The sequence below is a fragment of the Muscardinus avellanarius genome, assembly GCF_963383645.1.
Source record: "Muscardinus avellanarius genome assembly, chromosome: 5".
NCBI classification, from domain to species: Eukaryota; Metazoa; Chordata; class Mammalia; order Rodentia; family Gliridae; genus Muscardinus; species Muscardinus avellanarius.
Window position 1 is genome coordinate 33,400,850 of NC_137790.1, and position 27,252 is coordinate 33,428,101.

The 27,252-nt window shown below is 36.3% G+C and overlaps 1 protein-coding gene across 1 annotated transcript in view; it reads right to left on the reverse strand.

Moving 5' to 3' along the window:
* Nucleotides 1-205: 205 nt before the first annotated feature.
* The window catches only part of ROBO1 (roundabout guidance receptor 1), a gene marked incomplete at both ends in the record, with an annotated part of 827,137 nt that continues 800,090 nt past the window's right edge, over nucleotides 206-27,252 (reverse strand). The window contains 4 exons of the mRNA XM_080696486.1: nucleotides 206-429; nucleotides 5,741-6,049; nucleotides 14,197-14,349; nucleotides 17,613-18,019. Of these exons, the coding sequence (XP_080552612.1) occupies nucleotides 206-429; nucleotides 5,741-6,049; nucleotides 14,197-14,349; nucleotides 17,613-18,019 (1,093 nt within the window). The remainder of the gene's footprint in view (nucleotides 430-5,740; nucleotides 6,050-14,196; nucleotides 14,350-17,612; nucleotides 18,020-27,252) is intronic.

Genomic DNA, 27,252 nt, shown 5'->3' on the forward strand with positions numbered 1-27,252 from the left:
TTATAATGTGAAACTATAGTACACCAATAAAAATAAAATTAAATTAAATAAATAAGTTATAAAATATATTTCAGCAGTTCTTAAGTTTTCAGAACTTCAGTTTCTGACATCAGACATTAGGGTTTGTGATAAAATAGTAATATTTCTGTACACTGATTGATCTTCCTAACTTTGAAGCTTATATACTGCTATAGTCTAACACAGGTCAACTTGGAAATAAAATAATACACACCTCTATTTCTTCATTATTATCTTCTCCTCTTTCATATCCTCCAAGTACTTGCATTTCTGCAATATTTCTTCGACCTACATTTGCCTGTTCTCTTTGTCTGCTTCCTGATCCTCTCGATGACATTGAGCTTGAGGAACTAGGATCTCTGGGATTATTTGACGTTGGAAAAGTAGGTCTACAGTAAGGTAGAATATCCTCTGTGTAATGAGATACAGTAAATGCATGTGAACATCATGGAATACTTTCACAGTGTAAAATATCACTCACTCATACCTATTTGTTATTCTGAATGGAGAAGCATCGATGATTTTTTTTTTTTTTGGTGGTACTAGGGGTGGAACCCAGGGGCTTTTCTACTTCCGGGCTATACTCCCAGACCTATTTTATACTTTATTTGGAATCAGTGTCTCACTAAGTTGCTGAGAGCCTCACTAAGTAGCTGGGGCAGGATTTGAACTTGTGCGATCCTCCTGTCTCCGCCTCTCAAGCACTGGGATTATAAGCATGTGCCACCACACCCAGCAGCATCAATGATTTTGAGGAATAAATGAAGACACTGTATAGGCATAATGAATAATTAACACTGTCTTTTGAAAATGAAAATAGCAAGTCTTGTTTTCCTAGTAGCAGTTAGGGATTCAGATTGATTCCATTCTTAAACTTCTGTCCATTTAAAATTAGTTTCGAATCAGTAACATTAAAGAAGGTAAATCAAACATAGAGTTGGACTTGGTTTCTAATTATGTATCATTAATCATGTGATCTTAGGTAACTTGAGACTTCAGTATCTACTTTTCCAAAATAAAAAAGGATAACAGAATCCATACTTCAAGATGCTTCTATATGAATTTGAAATCAGATGAGACACTGATATATCAAGGCAAACTATAAAGTATTATCATGAAGAATTAGTAGAAATCAAACCTAGATTATTATAACCTACTAAATTAGAACCAGGCCTTTTTTATTTTCCAGCCACTGGGATACCAACCTCTGCTTCAGCAGTGTGTCTACATAGTGGAACTCTTAACCTCAGAAGCCTGCCATTGATGCCAACTTCAAAAACAAAGCCTTCTAATTAATTTCTACTTCCAAATTAGCATCTCCATACCATTGTAAATTTAACACTTTCATTGGTGTTATATCATGCAATAGTTCACTTCTACCTTTTGGACATAAACAAAGAAAACAAACTTTCCTACATGTTTTCCCCCCACAATGATATGCTCCATCTACTTATTCACATGGTCTGAATATAATATGATTTCCCCTGAGGTGTCTGGTGACATTATCTCCAGAAAAGGGGGAATGCAAAGAGGAAGGCTTGCTTCTAGCTTACCAACATCAGTTATAAATTAGTGTCTTCCAAAGAAACATTCTCCTCTTCCTCTGGTGAGCCTGAGCTATCTCCTCATGAAGCCACTTGAAGGTTTCCCTGATGACACCTTCATTTGTCATTCTACTCATCACAACTTCCAGCCCTGGTCCACAAATCTGAGTCAAGAAGTTTCAGACTGCTGGGGCAACTTCTTTTCACAGTACTTGGTTTCCTGTGTCTGTCACCTTATGCCCCTGTTTCATAACCTTTTTCTTTCCATTGACTTTAGTTTTGTTGAGCTTTGGAATACTGAAAGTCTTTTTCTTGATAAATACGTTATTAATAACCTGTTATCTGTAGGAATCAGCACCTTCTTTCTTTTCTCATTGCTCAGCAACCTTCTTGAAAAGTAATTTGGACATAATATTGGTGGTCACATCACCATGAGGCCTATTTATTCCATATTATTACTATAAAACTAAGAAATATAAAATAAACTGATAAGGCTGACCAAGTTTCAGACCTTTATCTTTGGACTTCTCACTGCCCTCCATCAACTTAAACATTACTCCCTCAGCTTCCAGTGCTCCCTCCTTTCTGACCAATGTCCTGTGAATTTGTTTTACCTTTATGAAATACCTCTTGCATATCAGTACCCTATAGTTTTCTCCTTTTAGCCCAGTGTTGTTTATTCATGTGTATCTATTTTACCCTCCACTCATCCCAGGTGATTTTATCCACCCTCATAAACTGTAAACGTTACTAGGTATAATTGTCATGAGGACAAGTATTTTTGTCTATTGTTTTTGTTCCCAGATTGACATGTAATGGCTCATCAAGACATAGTTTTGAGTGAACAGATGAGCTGCTTTCATCATGATGAAATGTTCATTTATAGTTTCAACTCCTAAACTGTGTCCTGAATCTTTGGCTCCTGAAGGTAGTCTAAATAAGTATCTCCTTAAACTCAACATGTAGAACATTACTTCCTTCATGCCCATTTTCCTGAGATTTCTCCCCCTCCCTTTATTCTTTAATCATGTCCTACAGGTTTTTATGACTTAAGGCTTCTTTATCTCATGAGCTTCATTTTTGCACCTTATCACCTAGTAGTACAAAATTTCTTAGAGTCTCCTCACTGGACCATAAAGTTTTTCATGCTCACTTTTTCACCTGAATAATCACTTTTCTTGTGCCAGCTAAAGTCTACCCATCGTTACTCAGTTTGTGTGCTATTTCTAGCAGTTAAAATCAAGTGAGCTTTCTTAACACTCTATCTCTCATAACACTGGGCTAATTTTCCCTGTTCTGAAATCTCAAGTATCAGAGTGCTATGGAAGTTACTGAATATACAATAGGCTGAGCTATGTGGAGGGATCCGGAGTCAGCAATGGTAGCCTTAGGGAAACCATGAATATATATATATATATATATATATATATATATATATATATATATATATACACACATATATGTATTCACATATACACATGAATATGTTTCTCTCTCTGTTTGACTCTTAGTGTCAAGCTTCATGCATATACGAATCTCATGACTTAATATAATACTTATTAACACAGTGGGTATTTATTTGTTCAGTGTAGAAATAAATTGAACTGAGTTCAATGCCATCAAAAAGTAGAGATGTTCAAGTCCCCATTCTCTTTAATTTAAAACAACCATTAATTGTACTTGTAAATGAGGATTTCTTGTTCATGATAAGCAAAATAAATGAAATTATGAAGATGAAAACTATACCAATGCAGAGAAACAATCATTTAATAACATGTGCAGCTCGGCATGGTGGCACATACTTGTAATCACAGTACTTGGGAGGCCGAGACAGGTGGATCTCGGTTATATCACTGAGGACTTTGTGGTCACACAGTGGTAGCCTCTGTCTGAAATGCACAACTATACTCCTTGCTTCTCTGACCCTCAATGAACAGAAAAACAGATTGATGTCAAATCCATCCAAAATATAATCTATGAAAATACAGTGAAGTTCCCTGTATCATTACAAATTCATCTCTCTCACTCTTTCCTAACTCCTCCACCAGTAAACTTCTTTTTCTTGTGTCTCTTACTCTTAAATGTTTTCTCCTCCTTAGTCTATAATAATGTCCAAATCCCCAGTGCTAAAACATTTCAACTAATTTGGCCTTCTTTCCAAATCCTGTCCTAGCCTTTCCTCCTCATTCATTGCTCTTCACCTCGTTTTCTAAATTTCTACTCATCTTTCAGTCTTCCACAGTCTGGCTTCTATTCTATTACTAGACTAAGAGTTTTTAAAAAATTCTTTTTGTGGACTATATATTCCAAAAAATCCTTGATTTCTTCCTGAGTTTCCATTCAAATTTCTCCTCTGTGGCTGTTTATATTTCTCTTTATTATAAAAGTTCCTCCTCTTTCTAGAATCCACCTCATTTTTTAATTGTGGCAGTGCTGAGGATTGAACCCAATGTCTCTCCTGCATGCTAGGCAAGCGCTCTACTACAAAGCTACACTCCTGCCCTTAGCATGCTATTTTTAAAGACTTGAATATCTAGATTATTATGACTCTAATCTGGACAATCTTAGTTTCCTCTGTAGTTTAGGGATTCTCTGCCTGCTGTCGAATACAATTGTCCCTGACTAGGGATGATGTCCTGTAACATAACAGGAGAACCTATTTAACTCATTTCTTTATAACACCATACTAACTGACTTAGTAGCTTAAATGTAGCTTTTTGGAGAAAAAAAAAATTATATATTTTATACTTTATTTGGAAACAGGGTCTCACTAAGTTGCTGAGAGCCTTGCTAAGTAGCTGAGGCTGGCTTTGAACCTGTGCAAACCTCCTGTCTCAGCCTCCCAAGTGCTGGGATTACACACGTGCGCCACCATGCCCGGCTTTTTTGGAGAATATTTACACAAAGTAAGTAAAGGCTTTTACTTTTAGGGTTTTGTTTTTCCTCCCAGCGAACTAATATTTAAACATTTACCAGCATATCCCTGCTGATATTTAGCCTTGGAACTCACACAGTTATCACCTGTGCAACTGGTTCTAAGATACACTCTCACAACTTTTCTCCTGATCTTGAAAATCAGTTCTCTACCTTCTTACTGATTTTCTTTGTATCTACATTCTTGTCAGTATCTTAATTCAAAACCAAATTTATATTCCTCATGAAGTTTATTATTTTCTCTGTTTTTCCTACATTGGTTAACATAACAGTGTTCCAGTAAGTCATACCTAATTGTCACCCGTATAATATTTTTACTCTATTAGCTTAATTTATATCTTAACATTTAATTAGTCATCAAGCCCTACTGGATTTATCTTTGAGATGCCTACAAGGCTGTTTTCTCTTTTTCATTTACTTTATTTTAATTCAGAGATATTTTATATCTTACATCCAGATTATTATTGCAATGTTTCAACAGATTCCCAAATCTTTCTGTACTGTGCTGGAAGTATTTTGCAAAAGTACAAATCTGATTGTCATTTTGCATTCAAAATTCTTTCCTGGCCACCACTGACTATTTAATAAATTCCAAATTCTTTAGGAATCTCATTGCCTTCCTAGTTTTATTTTCTACCATTTATCTCTGGCTATAAGCATACTATACTCTAGCCAAACTGGAAATCATTATTCACCACCAAACATTCATATTCACAATTTCATGTTCTTTTTCAGAACCTATTCCCTTTACATGATGTCTCCCTCTACATGATTAACCTGTTCAAATCAGGGTTTCCTTTAAAATCCCAAACTCAATTGGTACCTTTCCAGAGAAGACTTGTAAAACATCATGTATTGGAAAGAACTGTATTAAAATTATTTGGGTAAGCCAGGCGTGGTGGCGCACGCTTGTAATCCCTGTGCTTGGGAGGCTGAAACAGGAGGATCACACAGGTTCGAAGCCAGCCTCAGCTACTTAGTGAGACCCTGTTTCCAAATAAAAATAGAAAATAGGTCTGGGAGTATAGTTCGGAGGTAGAAAGCCTCTGGGTTCCACCCCCAGTACCACCACCAAAAAAAAAAAAAAAAAAAAAAAAAAAAAAAAAATTGGGTACACATGTCTGTTTTCATTAATAGCAAACTTCTTAATCTTAGCACCTTTCATGTAGCCCTATGTAACCTGTGTGACTTGAAAACATATGCTCATCCATATATACTTATTTACTGCTTGAATAAATCAGTACCTTGGACAAGATGAGCCTTTGCGGGTGGAAGGTCTCGTTTTGAGGCCTTGTTTCCTCGTCCTTTCCCATCATTCTGCTGTTCCTGTGCTTCTCTGGGATCACCTGGATTTGGTCTTGGGTCAGGAACTTGTCTTCCATCCAATGCTTCTCTCCCCTTGTAACTGCCTCCTTTTCTATCTGCTGATCTGTCTGTTCTGGCTTCAACAGAAGGGAGTTTTGGCACCATGACCGGCCGTACTTCCAGCTGTGCTTTAGATTGGACAGTGGGTGATTTTATAGCAGGTGGTGGCACTGGAGGAGGTGGAAGATCTGAAAAGAAATATTAAAAGAACTGCAACAGTCTGCCGCTTACACAAATCATGAAATATTAGGATTATCATTGGAATCACATTCAACTATGAGATAATGTATCTCAAATTAACGAGAACAGTTGAAGGCAACCAAGGAATAAGACAACTGACAATTTTAACATATTCTCATCATCTATCATGGGGCTACTAAATGACAGAGTTAGGATTTGGAGATTATCCACTTCTGCAGTACCTACTCCTGGGCACAGGTACTGTAACTTCTGTGACTTTAAAACTGGCACAGCTTCCTAATCCATTTCAGTATAATGGTACTGATCCTTTACACCTCAGGCCACCACTTCAGTTTGAGCAAGGTTGGTATTCCAGTTGAAACTTAATTTGCTTCTCTAATCTAGTCTCAATCCCTTCCTATTTTGTAGGCAAAAAAGTTCCATATAGCCTTTTAGCTATTTTCCAGTCTCAAAGTTGGACACGATTTGAACTAATGTTCTTTAGATTCTGGATTTCTGGTTTAGTGTTTTCTTTTTTGTTCATTTTACAATCTGCCATTTGTTGATGGGATCACTCCATTCTGTATATGCACCCAGCGGTTTTAAAACAGATAATCACTGGCATAAATATAATTACTTATTATATATGTATGTATATATATGCCTATAACCATATTTGTATAATTAAAAATTTTAAGTACTACAGTATGAATGATATAATATCTCAATTTGATTTTTCACATTGTAGACATACTTAAGGATGAAAGGGGGCATAAAGTTTGATATCTGAAAATTTTATTCTTTTTAAGTAGTATACTCCTTTAAAATGTTTTCATATATACTCTGGGGAGGAAAGACAGAGGTATCATATCTGGTGAGTTAGTAGAAATATGGATAGATTACTAGGGTTTTGCTCTTCCAATTATAAAATAAAGGATAAATGAACAGAAAAGGCATCGCTCCAGGAGGTCCCAAGGTAATTATGATAGCTTGCATAAATAATGATAGGGGATGGAACAGTACTAGTGGCTGTTCAAATAGAGAGTGATTTTAAAGATTCAAGAAGGAAGCCCAATATTATTTAACGATCAATGAAATACAGTGCAGGGGGAAAGGAAAGAATACGATATGACTTTTAGGACCCCTGTCACAGTTGACCTGGTAGATGAGAAAGACATCCCAGAAGGAATAAAAAGCAGAATTAAGTAAGAGATGTTTGTAAAGAAACAGTATGAGTTCAGCTGTAGAAAAGTGAATGGGAAAAGATTCTGAAGTACCCAGAAAGAAATGTAACACACCGTTACTCATAAAATCCAAATTTTAAGAGAAGTCAACACGAGAAATAAAGACTAAGGAATTTAACAACATTGCTATGTTTTTAGACATGTCTTTGGAAATAGCAATGTTTTCATATTTGGAAAGTAATGTCTGCCATAAATAGACTAAAAAGCATTTATAAACCATCAATTAAATACTTAGTATTACAAAATTAGTTTTAATATTCTAAATAAATATATACATTTATATGGTTACAAATTTTAAAATTACATGATGACTTAAACTTGAAGGTACAACATCTAGTACTTCCCTATTTTCATTTCAAATCCCGTATATTGATTGTGAAGACTAATCAGTTTGAGTAGTTCTCTATAAGGCATTCCCCAAATTATTTATGAACCCCAAGCAGGGCTGCCAAGTCACATAACTCAAGGCAGCATTTATAGTCAAGTACTATGTAAAAGAATCACACCTGGGATTATGTATGGGGCCTGTGTGATCATCCTGGTAGTCTGATTAAAAAGTGCCATACATAAATAATTCTGTTTTTATTAACATGAATCAAATTACACTTTCTTTTACCTACTAATGTAATTGTATACATTTACATATAATTGCATACATCTTTTTTTGGAGGGAAAGTTTGAGTTGTGTTTTGTTCCATAAATATATTGTTGTTTATTTAGTCAATCTTTTCAAAGAAATATGTAAGCTGTTTCAGATATTTGATTATTATTGACAATGGTCTACCAAATACCCTTCACATATGCCAACACAAGAAACTCTTGAATATAATTATTGTGTCTGGATGATTCTTACTATCTAACAAATTGTAGGTCCTAGAAAATATCAGTTTTAAGCTAGGATTTTTCTTTAGTATATGTTATAAAAATAAATAAACTGTTTTTGTCCCCCTCAAATAACAGTATTTTTTAAACTAATTCATTTGGCATCTTATGCTAAAGTTATTAGAATTAATTGTGTTAAAATTTAAAAGAAGAAGCTTGAGTTGCCATATTAGTGCCATTTTGCTTAGGAACACATTATAAGAAATGACTGAAGGTTTTGCTTGCAGTTTTTTTGTCACAGATTTTCATAGTTTACAATGTTCTATTATGTATAGTGCCTCCATACATTAGCTAATATGATGGCCAAGGTGTAGCCAACAGTACTAATTTCTCTCTGATTCTAAAATCAGATGGAAAAAAATCTGATTTGTTCTGTCTTGAAAAACAGGTTGCCACTGTCACTCCTTTGTCCTCCTTTGTCCACTTCAATGGGTGCTTAAAAGCACTATTTAAATACTATGATGAAAATCCTTACTCATCTGTTACTTGTTGACTGAAGTTAACCAGAAAGTTAGAAAATGGACAGTAATGAGGGGCCTATAGCTATGACACCCAAAAGCAGAGTGGTCCTAAATTCTGATTGAGTCCAGGAATGAAAATAGAGGAGAAAAGCCTTATTTAGGGCATACCAAATGCAGAGGCAGTGATGACTGTAGACTGATTTCTGTACTGTTTATTATAGATTGTAAGCACAAGTTATTAAGTAAGCCAATGAATGCTATTGCTATGGTTTGGATATTACAGGTCTACTGAATACTCAAGTGTTGAAGGCTTGGTTACCAATGGAGCAATGTTCAAAGGTGAATCTTTGAGGTAAGTGATTGGATGATGAGGGCTTCAACCTCATCAGTGGATTAATTTACTGATAATTTATTGGACTACTGGGAGGTGGTGGAAACTGTAGGCACTGGAGATGGCTGGTGGAAGTATGTCACTGGGGATGTGCTCTTTGTAACTATATCTCATCCCTTACCACCCTATTCAACCCCCTTCATGCTGCCAGGAACTGAGTTATTTTCCTCTGACACATGCTTCTTCCATGATGTTCTGCCTCACATCAGGCCCAGAACAATGTAGCCAGTTCACCATGAACTGAAACCATGATCAAAATCAATTGTTTATGTAAGATAGTTTGGGCCCAGCAATGAAAAGCTGACTGACACAGCCAGTATCATAAAATCACAAGATATCTGGGTTTACCAGATATCAAAGCTGGTGATTAATATTAACATAAGATCATACAAAATCTTAGGCATATATGATTCTTTTTTTTTTTTTTTTGGTGGTACTGGGGTTCCTGGAAGCCCTTCTACCTCCAGGCTACACTCCCAGACCTATTTTTACATTTTTATTTGGAAACAGGGTCTCCTAAGCCAGTGTGCGTGGCTGGCTTCGAACCTGCGCGATCCTCCTGTCTCCGCCTCCCAAGCGTGGGGATTACAAGCGTGCGCCACCATGCTCAACTATGATTCTTGAGATAAAATCTATTAACAGATATTCCAGATAAGTGTTGTCAGCCACACCAGTGAAGAGAATTCATTGCTAATTTTAGGATTCCATCTCCCTGCATATAATTGTCATCTGTGTCTAATTGATAATTAGAGGGAATTGCTAGAAAGTTTGGTTTTTCATATACACATTCTTTCAAATAAGTTCATTTAGGTATTATAAAAATTATGAAGTCAAACCAGGGATCATCATTATATTCATCATATAAATAATACTTTAACTCATATAGTGATAAATAGTATTTTAATTCAATTAATTCCATTAGTTCAAATTGGGTTTATCAACTAGGATTATAGACCTGATTTTACACACACATACACACAAACATGCACAAACACACGTGTGTATATATATATGTATGTGTATATATAAGTGTATATATTATACCCATATTCTTCATATATTGATACCAATACTCATTCCTCATACAAGATTCTCCAAGTATCGAATTACACTTCATTTGCCAGGCCTGACTGCACATGCTTGTAATTCCAGTACTTGGGAGGATAAGACAGGAGAATCTGGGTTCGCAGCTAGCCTCAGTTACTTAGTGAGACCCTCCGCAGCTTAGTGAGAACCTGTTTCAAAATAAAGAATAAAATCGGGCTAGGTATGTAGCTCAGAGGTAATATGCCCCTGGGTTCAATCTTCAGTACCACACACAAAAAAATTCAAATTACACTGCATTTATGTACAGTAATCCATAGGAACAGTGTATGCAGACAATTCTGCTTGCACAAGATTCACTCATACTAGAGACCTAGCACTCTACTTACTTAACTGTTTAATTTCCCAAGACCTTGTAATTAATGATAAATCAAGTAAAAATAACATAATTCCAAAGAGGGTAGTGAATTTAAAATTTATGAAAAGTAGGGCTGGAGAAATAACATAGATTTGGTTTTTAAATCAAGCATGTAAATGTATTGGAAAGGTTGAAAAGAGGGGGTGGGAAGAATCTATTAGAAAGTCCTAGAAATGCACTTGTGTTTGGCTTTAACTCTGTAAGACGTCGGTTGATAAATATTCATATATTTTAATCCTATCCTCCATCTGGGTTAAACTTGAAAGTGGCAAACATGAAATAAATAAATAATTAGATGCTGCCTGTCAGTTTGAGGGTAATGTGCACGCAGCAGGCTGCTTTACATCACGTATTCCCTGGGTTTTGGGGAGGCCTGGAGTTTACCTACAGAGCAAGGTATGGCCACAATGCCACCCATTAGGGAAGGGCTGGCAGGTCATTATGGGGAAAATTATGTCCCTCCAAAATCACAGGCAGATGTCCGAATCCCCAGTACCTCAGAATGTGAATGTTTTTGGAGTCTTTAGAGAGGGCATCAGGTTAAAATGAACTCAACAGGGTGGGCTCTCATTCAATAAGACTAGTGACCTTCTAAGAAGGAGAGATTAGAACACATATCCACTAAGGGGCTGCCATGTAGAGACACAGGGAGAAGACAGCCATCTATAAACCAAAGAGAGAAGCCTGAGAAGAAACAAGCCCTGATGAGACCTTGATCTTGAACTTCTACCTTTCAGAGCTGAGGAAACAAACCTATGTTGATTAAGTCACTTAGTCTGTGGTACTTTGTTATGGCAGCCTTGACAACTAATTAATAGGAGCTAATTGATAAGGATTATCACAAATCACTCATCAGTTCAGAAAAAGCTATTCTGTATTCTTCTTTAAATAGTTTACAAAGTTTTAAAAAGAAAATTCACAATTTGAATAAAATTTACAAAGCACAAATACTACAGACTCAAAACTGATATACCATATTGTGGATAGAGTTCACATAAGTCTATAGACAGCAATGAAACCGACCCACTGTAGTCAATACACTGCATTCATAAAAATTTAAAAAAAAAAAACCCAAAACAGCCGGGCATAGTGGCGCATGCTTATAATCCCCATGCTTGGGAGGCTGAAACAGGAGGATAGCTCAGGTTCGAAGCCAACCTCAGCTGGCTTAAGAGACCCTGTTTCCAAATAAAATATAAAATAGGTCTGGGAGTATAGCCCGGACGTAGAAGGCCCCTGTGTTCCATCCCCAGTACCACACACAAAAAAAAAAAAACAACAAAAAACCCCAAACTCTCCATACGCCTTTGCTGTATTTTTAATTCAACTTTTAACATGTGTTTTTCAAATAAACTGTCTTCCCCTCCACTCTTTAAATATATCGTACAAACTGTGATTGTCATTGAACTTCTTAATAAAATGGTCTGTGAGTACATATATTTTTAAAAATAATATGATGTAGTAATTTGATAAAATAGTTTCTGAGAGAATGTCTTTTATATTTATGGTACAACCATTGCCATCACGATTATCTGTATTCAGGGCCGGGGTGTAGCTTTGTGGTAGAGTACTTGCATCAGACCTTGGTTTCAATCCTCAGCATCACAGGAAAAAAGGGATATGTGCATTTCTTTTTTTTTGTACTTTAAGAAGTATATGTATTTTTGTGATTTTAATTAACAGATATGGATTCTGTGATATGTTTAAAATAACACACTTTTGTTATTTTTTTACCACCAAACAGCCTTTTCAATTTAAGAAATATTTGTACAAATGTAAGTTAGAGATAGATGGTTATCAAAACATTGAGAAAAAGTTAAAGCTATAATTAAAAAATAGCTTTAGTTATTTATCCATGTTATCTATTTTTGTTACTTCGAGAAAATTATGATCGGCTTCTATATTACAGTATGCACTGTGGTAATTTTGCATAATCACTTTTGTGAAATGAGCAATTAGAAATCCAAGTAATGTTTTAGATTAACTTTTTGGCTTTACACATGTTTCAATATAGTTCTTCAGTATTCCTGAAATTAAATTAAAAAATAATAACCTGGTGCTTCATCACTCAATTTAATAATTATTATTCAGGGATTAGTTAGAATTTAGATTTAATTATTAAACACACTGAAATAAGTAGTGCAGAATGAGGACAATAAATACAAGTAACAATTTTCCAGCAAAGCATAATTTTCAACTGTGATGCTATGTTCCTTACCTTGGTGTTTTACATTATTTAAAACATTTTCAGAAAGCATTACTCAATGTCAGACTCCCTAACAAACATGTATAAATAAAAGGGGGAAGGATCTACACATAGCTGTCGGCCAGACTTTCCCTTATGTATTCAATTTAGATGTGTTTACATCTAGGCTTCATGTCTGTCCAGTTTTCCAGATAGGAGCACTCTCTTCTAGATAATAAAAATTGATAAAATAGCTATAAAACTTGTAAAATGCCATTACAGGGATCCCATAAATGTAAAATCAGCTGGTAGAGTTAGGGGATTTACACCTAGTGTTTGTCCCTTTACGGAGGCAAACATGCACAAAGCAACTGTAATAACCCTTCAAAATCAGATAATATTCTGACAGCTCAGTTTCACTGACTAAAGAGTCCTGGGCAGAAGCCAGGAGGCCCAGGTGCGCTGTGTCATGCCAGTATTTAATGTAGTCTAATATCAGATAGATGCTAGTGAGAGAAAGTACTCAGAATAGAGTACAGATAATAGCATGGACAGCCACTCATTGCAAAATTACTTGTGCTCATCTGCTGTGAGCTTTGTATTAAATTTTTCTGTCAAGTGGCAGGAATCACAGGGAGAAGTATCTCAGAAAACCCTCCTTGTAACCTTGGATAAGGATCTATAATATTAGGCTTTCATATGATAATGGCAAATGATGCCCTTTTTGAAAAATTGCTGACTGGTAATGAAAGTCCTAATCAGATTGCAGTTGCAGAGGACCAGGAGGTGGAGAAACTCGGCCAGTGACACCCTTCTCCCCACCCCCCCCTCCCGCCATGTTAGCAAATTCAGAAAACTTGACAAGATGGGTGAGTCGGAGAGAATTTATCTTACATGAATTTCCAACAAAGCCCGTGGGGTTGTTTTATAAAATGAGAAGGTGGCGGTTTAATAAATGCCGGGCCACCTGAGGCACTTTCATTAAAGGCTTTCTCTAGACAACATCACAATGTTTGCATCAGCCTCCTGTGCTCCCCGGGGAATACGCGCGTCCCTCCTCAGAGTCGATATTGTATGTGAAGGCATGAAGACAATTCCATTTGCCTTTTGGTGCATGAAATAACTGTGTGTGACACCATTAGGGGTAGAGTTAACATTTACATACATTTAATGTTTTTAGTCTGAATGTAATGTAAAAATTAAAATGAAAAAAAAAAAAGATACTTCAGAGGAATCTGACCAAGGTGAATCCTATGTTGTTCAATGCCATTTGAAACTATAAACTTTGAAGAATATCAAAGATATGTGTTGTTTTAGTTTCTTAAATAACAAACTTATTAGAAAACTGCAGGGATTCAGGGTACCTGACAAGAAATGGAAGTAGATGACTCTCATAAAGTAATATTGAAGCTTACTGTTAATGAATTTTTAATGTTATTTCTAATGTCAGTGAGTGCATTTTCTAGTTCTAGAGAGGCAGGGTAAGTAGACAAGATTCATAGATGTTTTCATCCGTTTCAATGGACCTACCATCTGTGTAGGCTTCTCTGCGCAGATGTCCTGGCTGGTGTTTGTGTTTCTTGGCGGGCCTGGCTTTCTGCATTACAGCAGCGCTCATGTTGCTGTCTGTAGACACAGGACTCGTGGGCCTGGGGCACTGGGATGCCTGAAAATGCCGGCGGCCTGAGGAAAACAATCAAGCCAGGCTCATCAATGAATTTTAATCATCATAAGAAAAAGAACAGCAAAAATTAAAGCTAGAAACATTTCTAATTAAAAACAAAAACCCTTAAACAAAATCTAACAAAGACAGAGAGACCCTTTTTCACTCTACTTGTGCTATTTACTGAAGAAAATACACTAAAAGTATGTTGATTCTTTTCTTAACCATCATATTTCTAACCATCATATTTCTAATTCTGTTAAAGTCAACAATACCTATTCATTGAAGAAAAAAACATTTCCACTACTTTTCCAACCAGTATCCCTAAAATGCTGTTCCTGAAGAAAATATTAAATTATTTGCATAATATATTCAACTTTTGTTGCTTTCTCAAGAGAAAAGAGTCAGGGTCTGTAAGAAATTTATAATCTAAGAATGAACCATAATGATTAGTTTATCCTTTCTAAAAAAATTTTGGCAGTACTAGGGATGGAACCCAGGGGCATTCTACCTCTGAGCTACACCTTCAGTCCTATATTTTATTCTATATTTTGAAACAGGGTCTCACTGAGTTGCAAAGGGCCTCACCAAGTAGCTGATGCTGTCCGAGAACCATAATTCTCCTGTTTCAGCCTCCCAAATGTGGGAATTACAAGTGTGTGCCAACACACCTGGCTTAGTTTATCCATATTTTAAGTAAACATATTTACAGCATTTTTTACATCAGGATTCTAATATCTTATTGACATTCTCAAGTATTTTCTTTATAGGTAGTCTGAAATTGATCTAGCTCATGTTCTTAGGCAAGCCCAGATTACCTATATCCTTTTTCCATCTCCAGATATTTGCTGATCAAAATACTTAAAGCGACCCTTCTGAGATTTGTGTTTTGATGGAGGTTGAAGTCGTTTTTGATTGTTTACTTTAAAGAAACAAAATTCCCAGGTGCTACTGGAAACTGTTAATAATCCAACATGGTGCATTTCAGTGTTCTGAAATTCTCTGGCTCTCCTATAGGGATGATGTGGCAACAGGTACAACATATTTAATTCATAACAGCTAGAGAGAGATTGACCTTATGTTGACCTTCACTGTTTTGGTTTCTAAAAATTCCAGTCATGAATCCAGAAATTTCCATTGTGCCACAAGAAATGTAAAATAGACCTAGATAACATATCCTTTGACCATAAATAGGAGAAACCATATATACTAAAACAAACACATTTAAAAATACTAACCGAATATATTAAATAATGGACATTAATGCAGCCATGTGAAAAGTGATGTGATTGGATTATTCATTCATATTAACTTCAAGTCACATGGTAAGCACCACCATTTCTTGAAAAGAACATTATAATAGGCAGAGGCCAATGCATGTTTAGTTCATTATGATTATGAGCCAAATGAAAATCAGAAGTGCTACTAAATTACAATATGACAAAATAGTAAACCAAACTCTCTTTAGCTGTGATAGAGACTATTACAATTAAAGTTACATATCCATGAAAAGAGAGAATTAGGGCTGAGATGAAACCCATTATTCATTCTATTGTGTAAGGCTACCCAATGCTCATAGACCCTCAGGCATAAGGTCGTTTACAGATGAATTTTCAACATTATTTCTATGTTTCCTTGATTTAATGAGCTGAAACATACCCTTAATGTATCTGAGAGCGGTGCTTTAAGATGCTTACTTTTGTGCACTTATTTATACAAAATTAAAAAAGAAGGGAGAAATCAAATCTATATATAAAATTTAATGTTATTTATTAGGAAAGATAATTAGATTTACAATTTTATTGCATTCAGAAGCTACTGGGTAAAGTGATATTTGGTTGAGTTTCATAAAATATAAATGTGGACAAAATAAATATATATTCTATAATTATAGGTTGAGAAATATTAGACATCTTTTCCTGCAACATATACTTGATAAATAATTTACAAAGATGACTTTAGGATGTGAGTTAAATTTTCTATGAATATGTTACATACTGAGAACAAATGACCAATGTAATATCTCAAGAGGACATGAAAAACTATCAAATATGATAGTTAGGAAACTATGAAATATAAAACAACAAAATACCAATATTGATTTGTTGTGATGGCCTTTCCTTTTTTTGAAATATATTTCTTTCTTGCTGACCATATTCTTGTACTCTACTAGTTGTGTTTTTCTTGGCTAACAAAAATACACACACACACACACATGATGATATAAACATGTATGTATATAGATATATATTCTTCTTATGCAAATTAAAAGCCATGATAAATCTTTGAAATTTATTTTCCTTCTCATACCTGGGGAGGAAATATGTAAAGATAGAGGGAAACTCTCTAAAGCACATAATGTACTTAAACAAACATATCAAAGTCAATCACTAAGCCAAGCATGGGAAGGAGGGATGGAGAGGGAATTGGGTAAGGGCTAATTGGGTGATGTGTGCATGTATGTCTCCACCATTTTATCCCATTAATATGTATGACTACAATGCACCAATAAAAAATAAAAATAAGTTAAACATAACAACAGATATATGTTCATTAAAACTAGGCTGCTGGCAATGAGTAAAGGAAATAAATTGAAAAAATGCATCTGGATTAACTTGTTTTCCCAATTATTAGTTAAAAAGATGAAATATTTATGCTTGAAAATATATTCATGTTACAAACATCTTTATTATCTTTTCAACTAAATTAGTACTCAAGCTTGAGAGGACATGAAGAAAAGGAGGCTTAAGAAAAAATAACCTATGTTCTAATGGGTGAGTATCCCTGGATACTACCTATTTCTCCTACAGAACTGCAGATTAAATGGAATAAAAGAATAATATCAACAAATTTTATCTTGGTGATGCTCTATATTTTTAGACTTTGGCTTCCTTAGACAATTAAAAACAACAACAACAACAACAGCAACAACAGCGACAACAGCAACAACAACAAGAGACCAGGCATGGTGGCACATGCTTGTAATCCCAGCATTTGGGAGACTGAGACAGGAGGATCATGGTGCAAGGACAGCCTCAGCTACCTAGTGAGGCACTTTGCAACTCAGTGAGTTGCTGTTTCAAAAAAAAGAACAAAAAAATAGGGCTGGGGTGTAGCTCGAAGGTAAAATACCCTCGTACTGGAAAAAAATAGTACAACAAAAAACTAGAACAAAGCAGTGTGTTGCATTTCATATAAGAGAGAAAAATCATAGGAGATGGCCGGCATTAACAGTGACACACACTGAGCTGCTTTCCAGGGTGGAGAAGAGCATAGCACTTACCAGCACCATCCTGCATTTGACGCCGTGCCACTTTGAGACCAGCGTACTCTGCCGCTGCTGCCACTGCCTGGGCAAAATCGGCATCAGTGAAGAATGAGCCATCAGAAGAACTAACACTGGAACGCCCACTGGAAATGTTGTCCTCCTCTGAGGCTGAGCCCCAGCCATTGATCATGGAGCCAGTGACAGAGCTCTCGAGGTCCCCAACACTAGAGGCAGGGGTCTGCTCAAGCCCACGCAATAAAAGCCTTCTAGTTTGCATTTTGGCAACTTCCATGTCAGCTTCATCTTCTTCCTCTTCCGGTGCATCTGTATCCATATCTGAGACCAGGGGTCCTGAAATGTAGCCGTACGTATGTGGTGGGGAAATCGGCCGAGGTGGTGGTGGAGGACTCACAGGCTGCCTTCTGTGTGAAGATGGATAGAGAGGTTCAACTCAGCTCATGATTTAAGCCAAAAAACAGTGAATCAACCAAGTAATTCGCATGTACGCTGATTCGATTTTTGCTTCTGTTGAGCTAATGTGTTCCTCACAACCAGGAGCTCTCCAGAAGTACATTTTATTCAAGTTTAATAGAAATATATTCAGCTATAAGTCTTCTTATGTTCTATCACTTGGGTTATGTTCAGCTGAAAGGGGACAGGTAACACAAACATATGCCTATGCATTTGTCCTTAAGACTTTCCAAATTATTAATAGGATTTTATTACCCAAGACAATAGACATCCATCCTGAAACAGTTTGCTCCCCATCAACATTCATTTCTTTCCCTTTCCTTTATTGCTGCTACTCCTACTATTCCAAGCAAATGGAATCATTGGTTTTGACTCCAAATACTAAAATTTTGTAGGATTAAAAATACCTATTTAGCATATGACACAATTTTCTTTAGATTTTATGCCACATATATATTTTAAAAATCTATGGGACCCAAGAGCAATTTTTTCTCTCATTTATTCATTTGTGAGTTTCACAAAAGGTTAGTAGCTGTTTAAAACTCCATTGCTTTTTCTGTTATTCAATCTATATGTTTAACAATACATTTAAAACCATTTCTTCTAATGTCCTGGAATTAGTTAAGGATTAAAGAGGAGGACCAAGATTGAAGTTTACAGATTTACTAATATTTTACTCTTAATTTTTCACCACAGACTTGGAGAACATCATTTAACAGCAGTCTTTCCTGGAACATCATCCAATATCATCTTATATTCACCAAGAGAAATATAAGTGACCAGGTTGGGAGCATTTGGACTAAGGTGGACAGCAAAGTCATGATAAGAAGTTATTCCCAAGGAAGAAGAATGCCAAGGGAATAGCACTTAAATATAGAGCATACCTACAAAAATGGGAGGACATGGATACACAGTGAATTCTCAGTGGAAGACTGCTTGGTCACCGACTTGAGCATCTGCCTCAATGCTCTCTAAGTAAGGTCAAAGACCTCATGTAATGGGGGGCTCTCAGGTACGAGTTTCATGACCTCATCAAACTATGCACTCCTGAGAAGTAGAAGACAGATTCCATGCAAGCCTTCCAACCTAAGAACTAATGCTGGAGCTGTGGGCTGTGTGGGAGGTGATAGATGATATTAGGATCTACTGTCTTCTGGTGATCACCCACACCTTCAGGGGTTAGGGGAAATACGCAGGACTAGTAGTATGCTTGAGGATATGGCTAAATCATCTAAGGTCTAAAAATATGAGCTGCTGTCCAGGAAGAAGGCCTTCATTTGCAAGGAAAGTTAAAACAAGGTAGAATAGTCCTCAGGGCTAAGCAAGGAGAAGATTACTTCTCCTACCATCAGCCATCTAGTTATATAGTTTCCCTCCTCTTTATCTGTACCCCCTCCCTTAGCACGTAGTAGAGGTGGGAGGAGAAAGGCTAAAACAACAACATAATCCCTTTCTTCATTCCACAGAGAGAGGCACTCTATAAAAGATGTCTGGAAGCCGGGCGTGGTGGCACACACTTGTAATCCCAGCATTCAGGAGGCTGAGACCTGAGGATCGTGGTTTGCGGACAGCCTCAGCTACTTTAGTGAGGCCCTCTGCAACTCAGTGAGACCCGGTTTCAAAATAAAGAATAAAAAATAGGGCAGGGAATGTAGCTCGGGGGTCAAATGCCTCTGGGTTCCATCCCCAGACCCGCAAAAAAAAAAAAAAAAAAAAAAAAAAAGATGTCTGAGAATGCATGATTAAGGTTTTAACTTTTAAAAAGACTGGTTCAGAAATTAGAGGCAAGTAAAATAATATAGTATCTGGTCAAATATCTAGCAAGGTCAAAATGATACAGGGGCTGGTACAGCTATATTCTCTAGAGAGGGAAAGGTAGGTTTAACATCACAGTTTTCTGGCGAGTATGGCGGTTCTTTATCTCAATGAACTGAGACTTCAATTAAGTCCGCTTTATTAATACAAATGAAAAACTTTAAAACAAATTACTGTTAAAATACTATGATCAGCTCATTGAACACTTATTGTGTAGCTGAGCATATTGTACAATGTTAACTCTCACAACAAATTTCTAAATCACTCTGGAGACTATCGTTTTTCACATGAGGATATTGAAATTCACAGGAATTAAGAATTTTGCCAAATGTCTTACAACCCAATGTCTCAAATGCAGAATTTAAACTCAGATTTTATTTTCAAGGTCATGACCTTCTATCTAAAAGTGGTATCATTATATATACATATATGTATAAATATGTGTATTGACAGGAAATATATCTATAGACTGATCAAAATCCCCCCAAAATAAAAAATAACATGTTATAACGAAGGACCATGCCTATATAAGTAAGTATATATTATTATAGGCACAAACATACACAGATTTCTTTAATATAATGCATAATTTTTTTCTATTTCTGGGTGGTTTTTTATGTGTCTGTGTGTGGTACTAGAAGAAACATGAAAAATGTGCCAAAGCTGAAATTATTTAAAAGATTAAAATGGATAATTGTTTCAATGTGGGTTGTGTTACACACATAGGAGGAAAACCATTGTTTAATTTGGAATGCAATAGAACATCATACTTAAAAGTTAATTTACAGCCTTTGTCAACATGCACATCCAAAATACCACAAGAAACTTCTTTTTTAAAAGACATGTAAGACTTTTTAGCACAAAGAGGGACTATTTTGACCAAGAAAGGGATGTAAAGTGGCCAGCTTTGCTATGAAAGGATGCCAGCATTGTTGGGTTTGGATAATTCACATTCTGTAAAGCAAAAAATATCTTCATGTTAAGTAAGGGCTGGCTTTTAACTACTAACAACCCATGCAAATGCTGAGGAAGACAGAGAAATGTATTCAAACCATCTGTAAATAAGGCCAGCCCAAGGAATGTGTGAGAAACATGTACAGTTTGAAATATGTAATATATTCTATTTGAAAACAAAAAGCTATTTCGAGATGCTGCACTCAAGTGGGACTTGTCGCAAATAAACCCCTGAGGAGTTGCAGCATCTTCTGAAATAACGCACAAGGATAGGGCTGTGACTCACAACACTCTAGGTTTCTGAAAAAAATAAGGCCTCCATAAATACGTTTAAGACAAAAGGGGTGCGGTTTTGTTAATTTATGAAAGCAGTTGTTTCTACTGATCACTGGAAAGTAATTACCCAGCAGAAGACAAAGGGAAAAAACATATATTTTAGATTTTTTTTTAGCAATAATGTACCTCAAATCTTTTGTACAATTAACTATTACCCAGTTTATAAAAGGACAAGATACTTAATTTTCTTTTGGCTCCTTTTTATCATATACAACTTGCATATTTTTAAAATAGCAGCAAATTTTCTATTCTATACATGAAAATTATTATTATTATTATTATTATTATTATTACTATTATTATTATTATTTTGGTGGTACTAGGGTTCCTGGAAACCCTTCTACCTCCGGGCTACACTCCCAGACCTATTTTTATATTTTCTTTATTTGGAAACAGGGTCTCTTAAGCCAGCAAGGCTGGCTTCAAAACTGTGTGATCCTCCTGTCTCTGCCTCCCAAGCGCAGGGAAGCGTGCGCCACCACGCCCGGCCTGAAAATTACTTTACAATTGAAGATATTTATATTAAACATTAATGGCAGTAAACACAACAGTAGCAGAAACTATGTGGAACAGCATATGTGAATAAATTTAATTATTTTTATTGTTCTTGCCTGAAAAAAGAGAGGAAAATGTTCCATTATATTGCTCATCTAGTTTTCCAAGGTTTAGACAAAAATACAACTTTCTAGAAGCTACAATGGCAAAATTGCAATATCCATAATATGAAAGTCTTTAATGCTTATCTAAGTAATATTGTGATGTTACAATTTTAGTTTTACTTCATCAGGTTTTTAATATACATTGTAGCATTCATATATGCCCACAAACAATAGGCATACAATTATATTTATTCTTTAAACACTGACTATACATACACCTGTTATGGTAAATTATTTTGTTATATTTTGAGACCAAGGAGCTCACAAGTAATAAGAACTTAGGGGCCGTTTTATACTTTAAAACACGATCCAATTTTAAGACATACACGCTGAACACAAGCTAGCTATGTAACTGGCCATGGAAGACTCATAGTTTTTCAAATGTCCACAGCAATATTTCCCATTACAAATGATCTTCCGAGTCATCCCACAACAAGAAATGATCTCTCATCAAGAGAGGAAAGATGCTCATCAAGAAAGAGAATCCGGATGGACCGTATGACTTCTTGGACCAGTTCAAATGTAGCAGAAGAATATTCCCATGTTATGAGTATAGTACTTAATTGGTCTAACAGTTAAATATTTTTTTTTGCCTTCTTTGAATCCAGCTGCAAGCTTAGAAGTGTCAGTAACCAACCCTCTGTTATGTGAAGCTTGGGCAATGTGGCAAATCCTTGAAGGATAAAACTCCTTGCAGAGGTAGAGAGAGAAGGATGCCAAGGGGGCACTGAGACATTCGGATTATGAGTGAAAAAAAATTAACTTGGAAGGAGATCTTCCAGTCCCAAGAACCTGGTGAAAGCCATGTGAATTGTCCAGCTGAATCTTCACAATCCCTGACTTATGGGAATATGAATAAAATAAAATGGTTGTTGTAGGGTGCCAAGTTTTAGAATAGTTTGTTAGACCACGCTAGAAACAAAAACTGAGACACTAAGTTAGGAGTTCAGAATTCAGCCTAGTAAAATGGATATGGTTCTTGCCTGAAGGGACTTGCAGTCCAGTGGAGGAGACAAACAGTTATATATGCAATGATGCTGCAGTATTAATTAAGCACCATGATACACAGAATTGGCTCCCTGTCCTTAGTTGGAATTTCAGGAAAGGAGGACCCAACATTCAATCTTGAGTCTAAAGGATGTGCAGGTGTTAACTCAAAAAAGGAAAAGGAATAATGGTGTTCCAGGAAGTTGGGCAGCATGTAAAAAGATCTTGAGATAGGTAGGAAGTGTTCTCATTCCAGGAACTGGAAGAAACTTAAGAATAACACAATGCAGACAGTGGTGGGGGAATGACAGTGGGTAAGGAGGATGTGCAGAGGGGTCAGATCACAAAGGGTCTTGATTGCTACATTAAGGAATCTTGCCTTTATTTTAAGGGAAATTGGAAGCCATTGAGATATTTTAAGCAATGCAGAGACTTGATCAGCATTGCATTTTAGGAAAATGCCTCTGCACAGTCTAAGCAGGCACATAGATTGGAGCAAGGGGCAGGGTCAAAGGCGACAAGACCACTTAGCGGAACATTACTATAATGCAGGCAAGAGAAAATGGCTGTTGGAACAAGGAAAGTGCATTTATGGCTGGATATATGTGTATCATTCAGAGCCATCTTAGGCAGTAAAAATATGCGGGAACAAGTGCTTGGATATATGGGATGAGATCTGCAGAGAAATAGCTATCTATCTCTAACGAGTGCATCATTAGGGAAGTGGCAGGATGATAAGGAATAGAAGTCATCTGCTGAAGGGACTGACATTTGAATAGGTAAAAGGATTGAAAAGAGGCTCCATTTAAGGCATTAATTACAGATGAGATTCCAATATATCAAAAAGGTAGAGATGATTTCATTGCCAGCATTTAGGAATGGGTAAAATAAATTACAGCACACAATTAACCCAAATGTCTACATTAAAATGTTATCAACAGGCCAAGTGTGGTGGTGCATGCCTGTAATCGCAACACTTGCTAGGCTGAAACAGGAGGATTGTAGGTTGGAGACCAGCCTCAGAAACTCAGTGGTACTCTCAGCAACCTAGTGAGACTGAAAACAGTGCCTTTTGAAAAGGCTAAATACAGTGAACTTGACTGCAAGTGCAGGTATTTAATGCATTTCCCAGTTATATATGTCCAATTCGAGTTCATACAAGTATTCATCACCCTGAAACAGTAGAATGAGGTCATTTCCAGTATCGGATTCCATTCATCAAATACTGAAAAAGCTATGAGGAACTCAAAGATGTAAGATACAAATTCAGTCCTCAAAGAACTTTGAATTTAAACATTCAAGGTTCAAGGTGTAATGGAAGTACAAATTGCAAATGCTAAAGAAATATGAAACCCGATTATCATGGTAACAGATATTTAGATGGAACTTTGTCAAGAGTCAAATGTTTGGTTGCTCTTAGCCAGGCAACCAGACAAAAGCTTCACAGAAAGAGTATCATTTGAGTAGGACTTGGATAGAGGAGAAGTGCTTAACAAATCATCAAAAAACAGCACGTGCAAGACTAGGATGCTAGGTGAGCTTATGATAAATTCAGAAATTTTCCAAGAGACTAATTAGAAAAAGTATGTGAAAGGAATGGGGGAAAGGGTAAGTAAAGAGGGAAGGATTGTGAAAGGCTTTGAATAATGAGCTAAACAGTTGAACTGATTTAACGGAGGAGACCTATCCAGACTTGTGTGCAGAGATCATGTGAGAGGAGACAGAAAAAGAGGGAAGAAAAATGAGAATCATTTTAAAAATACAGAAAAATTTCAGTGGATGGGAACTGAGGCCCTGTCCCCACAGCTACAGGAATAGAAATACAAAATTAAAGTCTTAAGCCATTTTGAGATTATCATTCAAAAAAACAGGGTATAAATATTTTAATCTATGGAACAATATAAAGAAAATAAGGGAAATAAAACAGTAGGCTAATTAAGCTGATTTCAAAATGGCAAAGGTATTTTCTATGATTTTGCCTATGCCGTTGGCTATTTTAGTTTTAATACCCCGGCTAAATAAATAATGGCTGGTAATTCTAGATGAGACAGACATTATAGTAGGACAAGGAGCGAGTTTGGAAAGTTCGCTGCAAAGATTTTCAGCTTTGTATCTGGACACATGAAGATGTCCTAGGGAAACTATCATCATGACACACAGGGAGATGGTTTGGGCTGGCTAAATAAAGCTGGCAGCCATTAAAATATAAGTAATAGCTAGACCAAGTGCCAGGGTGATCCATAAACATGAAGACAGACGGGAACGATTATTTGTTAAATATGTCCCTTGCTTCAGATACTTAACATACATTATCTCATTTGAGTCTCACAACAATTTATAAAATTGACATTGCTGCAGAAAGCTTATGTATAATAAAGACTGAGGAGCCTTTAGATCCCACCATTAGGAGGTGGCTTTCAGCAGACTGATGGAAGTAAAACTGCAGAGGCCAAAGGTCAGAAGGCAATGGGCTGAGATGTGAGAAAGGGAAGCACAGATCATACTAAGCTATAGGGGATCATGGAACTGGGAGAGAAGCCTTAGAAAAGGAAAAGTATAAATGTAGGAGTTAACCATGAAGAGCAGGAAGGATTGCAAAAGGAGGATAAGGCTGTATTATCAAGACAAAGACCAACTGGCTTTTCTTTAATAAGGTGGAAAGGACTTAAGGAAGAAAGGAAAAAATAATGAGCCAGACAGAAAGAATATTTGAGTTCAAGACAGAAAGGAGTGGGAAAAAGAAAGGGAATGTTGAAAAATGAAGGAAGTAGCCAGGCGTGGTGGCGCACGCTTGTAATCCCAGCATTCGGGAGGCAGAGACAGGAGGATTGCAGTTCCTGGACAGTCTCAGTTACTTAGCGATGCTCTTTGAAACTCAGTAAGACCCTGAAGAAAGAAAGAAAGAAAGAAAGAAAGAAAGAAAGAAAGAAAGAAAGAAAGAAAGAAAGAAAGAAGAAAGAAGGAAAGAGAGAGAGAGGAAGAAAGGAAGGAAGGAAGAAAAGAAAGGAAAAGAAAGTAGGGGTAGGAGTGTAGCTTGGAGGTAAATGCCCCTGGCTTCCATCCCTAGTATTGGAAAGAAAGAAAGAAAGAAAGAAAGAAAGAAAGAAAGAAAGAAAGAAAGAAAGAAAGGGAGAGAGAGAGAGAGAGAGAGAGAGAGAGAGAGAGAGAGAGAGAGGAGGAAAGGAAGGAAGGAAGAAAAGAAAGGAAAAGAAAGTAGGGGTAGGAGTGTAGCTTGGAGGTAAATGCCCCTGGCTTCCATCCCTAGTATTGGAAAGAAAGAAAGAAAGAAAGAAAGAAAGAAAGAAAGAAAGAAAGAAAGAAAGAAAGAAAGAGAAAGAGAGAGAGGAAGAAAGGAAGGAAGGAAGAAAAGAAAGGAAAAGAAAGTAGGGGTAGGAGTGTAGCTTGGAGGTAAATGTCCCTGGCTTCCATCCCTAGTATTGGAAAGAAAGAAAGAAAGAAAGAAAGAAAGAAAGAAAGAAAGAAAGAAAGAAAGAAAGAAAGAAAGAAAGGAGAGAAAGAAAACAAGAAGACTGTTCAGGTATTTTAGAGCTTCACCATCTCTATTAGTATTTTTTCTTTTTTTTTTCTTTGTGGTACTAGAGACTGAACCTAGAGTCATACCACCTTTGAGTTATACTCCAAGCTCTATTATATTTTTTTATTTTGAAACAGGGTCTCACTGAATTGCAAAGGGCCTCTCTAAATTGCTGAGGCTGGTCTCCAACCTGGGATCCTGTCTGATCCTACCAAGTGCTGGAATTATAGGTGTATACCACCATGCTTGGTTAGTCTTTCATTTGCTTCTAATAAGAGTAGTGGAGGGGGCTTGTGACTTTACTGAGAAAAAAAGATAGCTTATTTGATTTCAACCTTCATGATGTTCCAAGCGTTAATATTCAAATTTAAATAGATGGCAATCCAATTTCCCCCTTGTCATGAGAAAATTTAACTACTTCTGTTTAGAGAGTGCATGATTTGAATTCAGTAATAACTTCTTAATGACAGAATAGTTAGTAAACATTACCAATTCTGTTTTGAGCTACAGAGTACGATCCAAGCAGCATAAACCAGGATTTGCTATTCATTCAAGAATATTGAAGGACAATCTTCTGAGACAAATAATATACTCAGTGTCAAATGATATTAGGAACATGGAGAGCAATAGATGTATAATATAATATGTCAGGAGCAATAAAATAGTACAAACAAATACCATCAACAATGAGAAAAGAGCTAACATGATGCAGTAATAGCTTTTATGTGGTAGAAATGGCAAATGAAGCCACATATAACAAAAATGTATTGGTTGGTGATGCTTAATATACAGGTTTGAAAAAAATGTAAGCTTAAGCATGTGCAAACACAGCATACACACACACACACACACACACACACACATACTTTGTTTAGTAGTATGGATAAAACAATTACAA